General features: G+C 36.4%; 1 protein-coding gene across 1 annotated transcript; it reads right to left on the bottom strand.

The window, feature by feature from the left end:
* Positions 1-10734: 10734 nt before the first annotated feature.
* LOC145791410 (uncharacterized) lies at positions 10735-11265 on the bottom strand. The gene is made up of 2 exons (XM_082871767.1): positions 11079-11265; positions 10735-10967 (listed from the first exon to the last, which is right to left on the bottom strand). The coding sequence occupies exons 1-2, from the start codon at positions 11263-11265 to the stop codon at positions 10735-10737; spliced, it is 420 nt and encodes a 139-aa protein (XP_082727893.1).
* Between the last annotated feature and the right edge of the window lie 1213 nt (positions 11266-12478).

Consider the following 12478-nt stretch of genomic DNA (forward strand, 5'->3'; position numbering starts at 1 on the left):
AAAAAGTTGCGGCACCTGTAAGAAAGATATTTTAAAATATATAAGAAATTTTCGGACTCAATATAATTGTGCCACTTTTATGTTTGATACCTAAAAATAAAAATAAAAAGAGTACAAAATTTAGGTACATTTAAATGTACTTAAACAGTAAATTATTTGCCAAAAAAATTTGAAAGAAGTACACTAAAATCCCCCCCCCCCAAAAAAAAAAAATTAAACCAATTTTAAAAAAAGTAAAAAATTTGACTGGAATATACAAAGTTCATTAAATATAAAAAATTGAATAACAAAAAATTAAAAAATATTTTTAAAAAACTAAACCAAACAAGTTAATTTTTTTGTTAAATATATAGATAAGAAAAGATTGTTTTATTCTTTTGAATAACATATATATTCCTTAGCACCTACGCTTAATATTTGACTCTTGTTATAATTATTTTATAGAAATAAATTAATAAATTACCAACAAAAAAATATGCCTAATTATCCAATTTATTTTAAAGGAGAATTACCAACAAAATAAAATATTTACTGGCCAAGATCTAATTTTATATATATAAAGGTTAAAAAATGGTAGACATAATATGCCTTTTCAATGGGTGTATATGATAGTCATATATTCGAAATCTCACAAAACATATTTATAAAATTATGACTATCCTATTTGAAATCTCACAAAACAAATTTATAAAATTTATGAATTGTAATGGCACTCCTCCCTTCTTGTGAGCCAATTTCATTAGTTTCTCTTTAGTATGGCAAAAATAAAAACGCACCTAGGCCATTAATTTATATTTGAATATTTTGGAGCCAGATGTGTAGACACTTGAGTTTCCTAGGTCTGAAAAGGAAAGAGCTCTGAAGAGTTGTTGCGTTAGGTTTCCCTCCAATGTGGAGGATAGCCCAAAATATTTAGTAAAACCCATGTAAGTTCCAAAGCTCACATGGAGAGGTTGTGTTTTTTTTAAGGGAAACTGACCCAAAGGTCCAAGCCCAACATATCATGCCCCATTTAGACCCAAAACAAATTTGATACTCCATTAAGTCCTCAAATTATCAATCAGACGAAAATACCCACAATATATTATTCAATTTACACGCGCGCAACCATCACCCACGATCATCTCCGTCTGATCAGTACACTGTCACATCTTCGCCACTCGAGATCACATTCTCAGTCCTCCATCTCTCCTCCGTTCGACTCCATTCCCTCTGAAACCCTACCCTAACCACAAAACGAAACCATTCATCTTCAACACAACACCAAGCCGTTCATATTCTCCAATCGGCGACTCTTAACAACACGAAGAACCATCATCACTCTGAAGAAATTTCATAGTTCCTGACTTCCGATTCACAGAAATGGGGAAAAAAAGTAATATCTCTCTTCACCTAGCCATTATTTTTCATTCAAAATTTGTACATTATTCTTTCATATTTCGTATATACCGTTTCAAGAACACTTTCATTAAAAAAAAAAAACCTTGTAAAACACATTTTACATACTTATAAACCCTCTTTTATATATAATCCCCTATTTTAAAACATTCTAGTCTCTTGTTTTTAAACATTTTAATCCACTGTTTTTACACATAAATCCATGTTTTTACACATTCAACACCTTATTCTTATTCTTGTTGTTCAATATTGGCTTTTCTTCTTCGTATTGTTGCTACATTTCATTGAATACTTAATCTTCTCATTGTTATTGTTGTTGTTTACAAAATACAATGGGTTGTTCTTATTGTTGATACTGTTTATAAAAACTACAACATCATACAGTTTCATTTCATCACTCTACAAGTAACATCTCTAAATTTATTCAAACTGCAAATAAAACTGCAAAATTACACAGTTTAATCACTACTCAAAACAAATAGGTAACTTATTACAAAATGCAAATCAAACTTTCAAATTATACAGTTTCATAACTATTACCAACAAATAGATATAACTTCATATTAAACTGCATATAAAACTGCAAAATTATATAATTTTGTCACTATATTACTCATACCCTGCTGTCGGTTTCATTTTTTCAAAAATAGTTGTTGGAAGATATTGGAAGAAACAAACCCATATGCCTAAAAATCCAATTAGGGATTTAAGTATCTCCCTATTGAAAGTCCTTCTGTATCCACTGAAATGCCACCAATATCTCCCCCTCCACAAAAAACCCAACCACCACAACCAAAAACAACCAAACACCACAGACCCCACCAAAAAACCCACAAAACAACCACACTACCTACAAGAAAAAGCCCAAGAACTACACCACAGACCCCATCCACACAACAAACACCAACCACACCTCCAACCACAACAAAAACAAACAAAAGTGTAGACACCCCATTTTTGACCGTCCTCAAGACTTGGACATCACCGTTTGAACACCCGGTGATCATCCATGTTTGTGTTCGTTTGGAGTTCCCGGAGGTCTCGGCCACGCGCCTTGCCTCAAGATCTCCGAACTCGACTGTTTAGTGTCTGGTTTTGCACCGAACACTTGTGTTTTGCCTTGGAGGGGCAGGAAATGCCTTGTGACGCATCCCCACACACCACCGGCCATGGCTAGAGGCCACCGGCTGGTGTTTTGTCGCCATCGGCAATGTATATTGCCGGTCGGCATTATTTGTTGCCGGTCGGCAGTCCATTTTGTCAAAATGGCAATTTTGAGCAGCCGACTACTGTTCATCTACTTTTGGTAGATATTTTGTGCCAGCTGTGATAGCTGGCACCCACTCTGTTCCCCTCCATACACGTGTATGGAGGGATTTCCCTCTAAGCAAGCTTGTTTGAAAAGCTTTGCAAAGGGGACTTCTATAAGAGGAGGGCTCTTCTCCTTGTTCTAGGTTGGCAATTTTGGAAGGGAAACCAGAGCTTATACATATACATACACACTCCCTCTCTATATCTCCCTCTCTCTCATCCTTAGGGTGTGTTTGGAAGCCTAAAAGTGCATTTGACCTTACTTTTGCACTAATACACACACCATTACACCTTGCTCCGAGATTGAGAGGCTTTGAGGGTTGATTCTTGAGCTTTTGGACTGATTTTGATCAAAAGAAGAGGGCTGGACCAACTGTTCTTCAAAGGTTCTTCAAGGGTAATCACTTTGCTTTAGTTTCCCCAAACTTGCACTAGTTTTTTACCTATCTTGCTTGCTGATTTAAGCTTTGTGTATAACATAAAAAAAGCTTATATTTTCATGCTTAAGAACTTTCATTAAGGGTGTTTTGTGGTTCGAGTTCAAACTCACCCTCTTAGGCCTTATTTGGCCTTTTTGGTGCTTCCTTTGTGAGGCTTTGTTTGCTTGAGTGTCTTGGTCTTCTCACCACTGAAAACTAGTGGATTTTCAGTGGTGAGGAAGGTGGTTTGAAGTCTTGTATAGGGGAGGGACACCCCTCTCCCTTCATTGCCTCATTTCCTTGCCTTTTGGCTTAAAGGGCAACGTGCATGCTTGACTGATTTTGGCCCTATTTCAAAGGTTTTTGGGTGTCTCTAGGTCACATGTTATCTCTGTTTTTGGTCGGATTTGTGCCCTTTTGCATGCTTAACATACTTGCTTTACATTCCTCTATTTGGCCTAGAAATGCATCTTGTGTTTAGGTCATGATTCTTGCATGTATTAGCCTAATTTCATGAAGGTGTTGGCATTACTTTACCATGTTCAAGGCCTGTTGGCCATCTGTTTCAGTCATGCTTGCCATGTTTGGTGTCATCTCTTTGTGTTTTGGCTTGTAAGCCTTGAGTATATTGGCCTCTAGCATGCGTAGCTTAGACCACCCTCATGATTTGGCATCATTTAGGATCGTATTTCAGTCCATAAATCATGTTTGTATGTTTGCATATGTGACCTCTTTCATGCTTTGAGGATGTGCCCTTTTATGCCTAGAAATGAGTTTTGGTGCATGCATCTCATTGGAGCCACTTGAGCTGCCATATCAGTGGGTTTTGGAGCCCATTTTTACATGCTAGAATTCTGTTTTTGCTTGTCTAATTCATGCCATGAATGGTCATGTTAGTAGAAGTAAAGTGCCCCCTTTTTGTGCCTTAGCCTTAGGTCCATTGGCTTGCGTGTTGGCATGAGTGTTTGTCCACCATTTTGGGCACTTTTGGCCACTGTTTTGGGGTGGATTGAGGTCTGCCCCTTTATGGTTTAAGTCCACCATTGCATGATTGTCTCATGTTTGTTGCATGATTGCTTCATTAGGTGTTGTAACATGATGATCCTATTGCTTAAACCGTCTATGTTTGTATTGCACTTGCATCTTGCATGCCTAGCATTGCATACTTGCCATGGTAGTTGCATGGCATTTGGCATGCCTTGCATCTTAATCTCATGTTGTATCTTTGAGTCATGTTTGCATAACATGCATTGCATTACTTGGTTTGGGGTGTCAAACCAAGTGTGAGGGTTAAGGAGCGTTCATACTATAAGTGATGTAACGCGTCTTAACTCTCGGTCACTGGGGCCCTTGACTTCGACCTGATAGGGTCTTGGTCCTCATTTGTGTGTTGCATGCATTTTTACATCAAATGGCAACCTTGATCTCTTAGGCTATTCATGCACAATTGATGGCTCGAGGATCGAGGGCCATGCTTCCCTGAGTTCAATACATGATGGGGAACATGACCATGCTCACATGTGCCTGAAATCCCATGCCGTATACTGTCTGTCCTCTGTTGCTGTCAAAACTGTCTTCTGCAGGAAGTTTCTGCCGACCGGCAGCATTCAATGCCGACCAGCCATTGGTGAATGGCCGATAACTCCAACAGCAGCCGATGGAAATTATATATGGCCGGTGGGCATTTCCTCTAGCCGATGGTATTCTACAGTGTGCAAATAACCTGTCCCAGAACTTTGGCATTTTTCAGAGAAGCAGGGCAGTGTAAACAGAGGCAGCAGTGGTATGGTACAAACTTTCCGGGCAAGACGGGTTCGAGCATGCATCATTTGCGCATCCCGAGGCGGGGGCTGTGGCCACCTTTCTTCTTTTTTTTGCATCCTTTCTGTTAATTAATTAGAAATTCTGTAATAATTAATGTATTTATTATTCGGACTGTAATATTTATTTGGACCCTCCGAGTGAGGGCAATTTTGTAATAAGTGTGCGTGGGTGTGTGTATGTCTTCCAACCCCACGTCTTTCTTCCCTTTTATTTACCCGCTTATGATGGTAAACTAGGGCATATTTAAATTAGCATACCTTATGCTATGCATGCGTGCATCCATACATTTGTCTTGCATATATTGGGCTCAGCGCATCATTCTAACTGCATCTGTATTTCAATTCCAAATTGAATACATGTTAGCTGCAGCATTTCACATGTCATTATGTATTAGCTGAGCCTATCTAAGTGACATTCTGTATGTGATGCATTAGCCATTTTTAAAACATGAATTAGGATCATGCAAGATTACTAACAAGTTTCTGTTTTGGCACGGAGTACGATGTAAGTATTTGTGCTTTAGCATCTCGCATGAGTGTGAATGCTATCATAACAAGCATGCTTACCATGTGGCTAAATGCTTATGTGTTAAACTGTTTTAATGCCTGTGGGTGAAGGTTGGATTGTCTGAGTTGAAAAAACTCGTTGAAATCTGTATTTTAGCCTACTTGCGAGTAGCAAATTCCAAAGTGTTTTTCAAGACAAACGGATATACAATGCTTATTTCCAAGTTAGGCAATCTAGTCTATACTTGTTTGCTGTGCGCATAACATAGTAATTCTAGTCTAAATAACTGGTTTAAGAACACATAACGTTTTCAAAAACGGATATCACAGTTAGTAGAGGCCGATCTTCGGATCGGGCGAGAGGGGGTGCTCATAGCTGACCTTCTCCAATCGTACCCAAGCTCCCGATCCGAGGCAACTTTGGCAATGACGGGCACGTGGCCTTTGGCACCGAGTCAGGGTTTCCTAAATTCTCCCATTTTAAAAATATTTAGGTGGCGACTCTGTATCTGGCAAAGCAGTCCATGTTTGGCACTTCTTTTCAAAAATCTGTTTTCTCAAAACGATTTGCCAGATTTGGACTCTTTGGTTCAGATTTAGAACCGTGACAACAAATCGAGTCCGAACTGTAGTAAACCCACAGATGAACAGAACGGAACTCATCCTCCCGGGGCGTTCGGGGACGTCTAAAAAAAGAAAGTCAACAAAAAAACAAGAAGCTCCTCCAATCAAAAAAAGAAAGCTCCAAGAAAGCCAATCAACTCCCAAAATAAAAACCAAGGCATCAAAAGGGAAAAAAAGCAACAATCCCTGCAAAGAGAGTCCAACAGTTTAATTACTGTTCCAACATCGGAACAGTAATCAAACTGTTGAAGGGGGTCAAATTCAAAAAGCTCAACAGACAAAGTTGGAAAAAACCCCTTTTTGGCCTATTATAAATGCTCTCTTCTCAACACAACTAAAGGCCTCTTGGTGCAGATGCTATAATTTCATTGTAGCAGAAATGACAACACTCTACAGCAAAAGAAAAAGAGCATTTATACTTGGCAAAAACGAAATGAAACTCAGAAACAGTGATGTCAAGCTCATTTTTGGTATTGACTGTGGAGAAAACAGTATCACCACCAAATCCTATGCAAGACCAAAGGATTTTGAGCTTGCATTTTACAAACGAAGATGCAAATTAGTAAAGAGATTGGATGGCAAGTCTTTGACCAAAATGTTTCAACAAACAAAAAAAAAGAAAATCAACCAATGATCATCAAGATCTTGCAAGGGTCATTACCCTTTACTTGTTCTTGAAACTTCTCATGCATACAATAGGCCATACACTCAATTAGAGTTTCCTCAACTACGTTGACAATCTCAACAACATCAAGAAGTACAATTGAGTTGAGGCAATAAAAGACACACTGATGAATTCAATGGCAAATGCAAACAACAACCCAAGGCATGTCACTGGATGCGTCATGTTACTCTTAGTAAATACACTACTCAACTACTTCACACAAAAATATCAAACATCCACCTATTTCTAACTATCTAACATATTTCAATTTTTGTTTACAATACTGGTACTGTGAGCACAGTAAACTCCTCCCACCAACCAACAAAGATGGCTTCCCAAGGTTTATGAAATGGAACCTTGGCAAAATGTACTGCAAGTGGAAACACATCAGCCTTGCTCACTTTGAAAAGGTATTCAAACTCTTCTATATTATCATAGCACAAATCTATTCAACACTCCTTTCACAGTCATTATTGTAAAAAGCATGTTATGAAACTGTCAGATTCTTCAGTTTCAAACAACATATATTCAACACTTGACTCACATTATTCACAGTACAAATTATATTATGAAACTGTAAAAGTATGCACTTTCAAAGCACACACTTATTTAACATCACTTATGTTATAAAACTGCAAAAGTTTACAGTTTAAATGCACAAATCTATTTCATATCACTCATATTATGAGATTGTATAATTTTCAGTTTCAAACAACATATTTCGACACTTAACCCACATTACTCACAGTACAACTCATCTTATGAAACTGATCAATTTTACAGTATTACTAATATATGTCACATTGTTCCAATGCAGGTTGACCAAAGTGCTTTAACCCCAATTAAACAAGAAATACAGTTATTGCATATCAATCAAAGCACATCAACAGACTCTTCAGCAAAGAAACATGACCACAAAAAGGACAATAAGACTTCTAGACAGTGATGAGGATGACTTTCTCGAAGAAGAACATCAATCAGAATCAAAATCAGAACAAGAAGAACAAAAAAAAAAAAAAAAAAGAAAGCAAAAACCACAAGAAGAACCAGAAAGTGATGAACAAGAAGAAGATAGTGATGATGAAGAAGAAACTAAAGAAGAAGAAGAAGTTGATGAACAACAAGACAATGATGAAGCAGAAGAAATAGAAGAAGCAAAATGTGATCACCAAGAAGACACTGATAAAGAAGAAGACCAACAATAAGAACAAGAAGAACAACAAACAAACCAACAACAAGAAGTCAATGAACAAGAACTAACAGACCAACAACAACAACATGAAAAAAGAGAACAAGCAAAACAACAAGAAGAACAAAGGACAGAACAACAAGAAGAACTCCAAGAGAAATCTGACATATTTCATGCACAAGGTAAACTCTTGTCTAATACTGAAGCAAACTGAAAAATTTAATTAAACTAACCAAAACACAATCCAACATTTTTATAGGTCATGACCAAGCACAAACATCAACCAAAGAGGACGACAAGAACAAGCTCATATCAACCATGAGAGCACAAATGCAAGAAATGGGACAAAAATTCATGGCTGAATTGCGTAAAAAATAAAATCAATTGAAGGAAATGTCCGCCAAAAAAACTGGCAGTCCCCAACAAAGATCAATGGTCAAGAGAATCAAACAAAAGTCAAGAAAACAAGCACATGACCCAGATTTTGAATACCAACCAATGACAAAAGCCAAAGAAGATACAAGGAACAAGACACAAACTGCTGCTGATGTACCCAAACCAATAGAGGGTATCGATGAAGAAAAAGAGAAGAAGAATGAAAAGAAAAAAGAAGAAATCAAAACAGAGACAGAACCTGCTACTAAACCCGAGCAAAAAGAGGGTTCTCATGAAGCAAAACAACAACAGAAAGAAAAGATGCAAGAAGATATTGGCCAAGAGAAATAACTTGTTGCTGAAACCAACCCAAAAGAGGATGCTAATCAAGAGAAGACACAACTTCAAGTATTGGAAAGTGATGATGATTTCAAGGAAGAATCAATCCAAAACAAGCCACTCGCCATTTCATGCCGCAAAACAAGCAAGGTTTGGCATAGCCTATCCAAAAAAGACCAAGACCAAATTCAACTCGTCAACAACACATAATCAAGTGCTTGTGTCTGGTTTGGCATCGAAGATGAAAATTGCGTATACTTTTCAGATATACGCAGATTGACCAACAGGGAACCCTTATATGGGAATGTAGGTCTCCAACTGCATAATTTTATAGTTTCTGTTCATATTCAATAACCTATTCCACAAACCTAACACATTCTCATATATAACATGTTTCAAGTCATTGATGCCTTCTCAGAAATGAAATTGGCACTCCAACCATCCATTGAAGAATTTGAGAAACATGATCTAGCCTTTGCAAGAAATCCATACGCGGGAAGATCTTACGTTTTCTCAACACTCATCAATGTAAGCAAAACTTAACATACCTTTCAATATTATTCAAACTGCAAAATTTTCTACTTTCTTAACATGTCTTACTACATAGTTTTATAACATATTTCAAACATATATATAAATTACAGACTCCACTACAAAACCAAGATCAAGCACTGAGAGAAAAAATGATGAACAGCCATTTTTCAGAAGCAATGAAAAACAGATATGTCCATTTCCCAATCAACCACAACAACCATTGGACAATTGTGGTTTTTGACAATTCTGATGGGATATGGAGGCACTATGACTCTTTGAGACCAGCAAAAGATTGCCACAACAAGCACTTTGAAATTGCAAAGGAAATTGTAAGTTAAATAAAATTTCCTACTTAGTTCCATTCCTTAAAAAACATCTCAACTCATCACTATAATTAACAAAAACACCTGCTAACTATTTTGTAGTAACAACATCAACTGACATGGAATAAAGCATTATTCAGCAATCAAGGAAACATGTTATCATCTCAAGAGTGCAAGACAATAATTGCATCAATTGAGGAATACCCACAACAAACCCTACACTCGTGAGATATAAAATCAATAAACTAATGTTCCAATATGTCAAATTTTGCAGTTTTACTTAACTAATTAACTTCATCTAAAACTTAGTAGGAATGATTGTGCAATCGCCGTTTGCAATGTTATCAACCAATATATCAACTGGCAACCTGTGTAGAAATCACTTCGACCAACTGAGTGGGTCAAATTTCGAGCAGAAATCATCAGTCAATTCCTCAATGATGAGAACCGATCTTGGAAACTCGAGCACTACCAAATGTTGACAAAACATACTAAACCATAGAAACAATGAACAAACTTCTTCACAATACAAATATTCAACTAAACATATTTTTGTACATCTTTTTTTTTTTTTAACATGTGACATGTGACAAGTACTTTATATGCTTTTAGAAATGATTTTCTTCTGGTTATTATGGTGAAAATGATTGTTGTCATTGATGTTGTTGTTGCTCTTCTTCTTGTTATTATTATTGTGGTTGTTCTTCTGATTGTTTGTGTACTTGTTTGTGGTTGCATATATTTTCATACAGTAAAGGTTGTTTCTAATAATTCTTCAAATTACAAAATTATGCAGTTTCATTACTCAAACAAAAATTATTTTACATAATTATGCATCCAATTTCATGACTCAACAAATAGATGAACTGCATTTCAAAATTGAAAATAAAATTGCAAAATTTTACAGTTTTGTCACTATGAAATATGAAATAAATAAATCATGTAGTAAAACTACATTTCAATATTATATAGTTTCAATAAGAAATTTTCAACAACCTTCTCAGCATTCCATGAAAACAAAACCAATCAAATCCACCAAAAAAATAAAAATAAAAATAAAAAACAAAATAAGACTGTTACAAAACAATTTCAATAACTAAAGAATACATCAAAAAACAAAAATCAATTCACCAACTTTATTCATTACTTCCATAATACCAAGTATCACATTTTTTATTATCATAATTCCTCAAATTCAAATACAAATCCAAAAGAATAGACTGTGGCCTCAAATAGCAGCCTTGCACGTCTTCTTATTGTGATTCCCATATTTCAAGCACCTCCCACACTTGATTTGCTTCACATTTTCACCCCTAGAAGGTATCATCTTCTTCTTGTTACGCCCAGGCTGCTTCTTCGTTATAGGAGGTTTGATAATCGAACTACCGGCACCATCAAAGTCAAATCTCTCACTTGAAGGCACTGGATAAACAGATTCCTTGTATGACTCTCTAAAACAATCTACATGAAAAAATGAATCAATGAAATCATACACATCTCTACCACTACTACGCAAAGCATGCACAACATGACAACAAGGAAAATCATTCAATTGCCATTCATGGCAAGAACAAGTCTGTTTATCAATATCAACATAAAAAGAAATAAAAGAATGAACCTCAAGCACAGTATCACTAGCAACAATCACATCCCAAGACTTAGCTAGCTTCAAAGAGTCCACCAACTTCTTTTCCATAACTGGATACAATTTCGTAGCCCATCTTCTAGATTCAGCTCTTCTATTAGATAATTGAGTCATGATTTGAACCCTAATCATATCAACCATACAAGTAATAGGCAACTCACGGGCCCCACCAATCCAATTATTATAAAACTCGGCAGCATTAGATGATATCTCACCATATCGTTTCTCTCTAACAAATGCATTGGCTCACTTATCATTTTGCAAACCATCCAACATACTATCAACTCTACCATTCCCAGCAATACGCCTCAATTTCTCCATATAATGTTGGAAAGAAGCAACCGTTGGCGCATAAGCACATTTAACTAATATTTTCATCAAACTCAATTTATAGTTAGTACGAAGTCCCACCAATTTGTCAATCAAATTTCTCTTCAAATGATTCAAGTAATATGCATGATGTGCATTGGGCAAAACCACTAAAAGAGCATCTAGCAATCCATGTTGACGGTCAGACACAAAGTTCAATTTCCGGCCTGAACCAACAACCTTTAACAACTGACTTAAGAACCACATCTAATTATCTTGATTTTCAGCGTCAACAATCGCAAAAGTCAAAGGAAACAGACTTGCAAACAAAATAACATGAAACTACAAAAATTAGCAAACTCACAATATAATAACACACTGACAAACCAAACCTATACCAATTGCAAATAAATACATACCTTGATTACCATCCTTTGATGTTGCTGCAAGCAAAAGCCCCTTGTAACGCCTCTTCAAGAATGTACCATCAACAAACAACAGTGGACGACAAAATTGAAAGCCATACAAACATCCATGAAATGCCACAAACAACCTCCGAAAACAACCACTACTTTCATCCACATCTAATTCAAACACACTTTCCGGATTCGTTCTCATAGCCGTCTCAAGGTACCATCGAAGTTGGTCAAAAAAAGTTACAAAATCACCAAACAACCCACCTCTTGCCTTATCAACTCCTAACCATGCAACCCGATAAGAAACATCTATACCATATTGCTGCTTCAATTTTTTTTTTTAACTTCAATAGGACGAGTCAACGGATTATCACTAATATCATTATACACAATATCAGACACAAGTCTAGAACTAACCATTTTGCTACAAGATCTACGAGCGACAACCCCACAAGTATGCACATTATCCAACTTCATTATAAAAAAAAATACCGAAAATCATCAACACCCTTCCATGCACAAACCATTTACAACCTGCAGACGACTTCATCATATATTCAGCAGTTACTCTTGTTGTATCGTTCTTCAAATAATTCACTGCA

The sequence above is a fragment of the Camellia sinensis genome, chromosome 5 (genome assembly GCF_055761805.1).
Source record: "Camellia sinensis isolate YWXY chromosome 5, ASM5576180v1, whole genome shotgun sequence".
In the NCBI taxonomy this organism is placed as follows: Eukaryota; Viridiplantae; Streptophyta; class Magnoliopsida; order Ericales; family Theaceae; genus Camellia; species Camellia sinensis.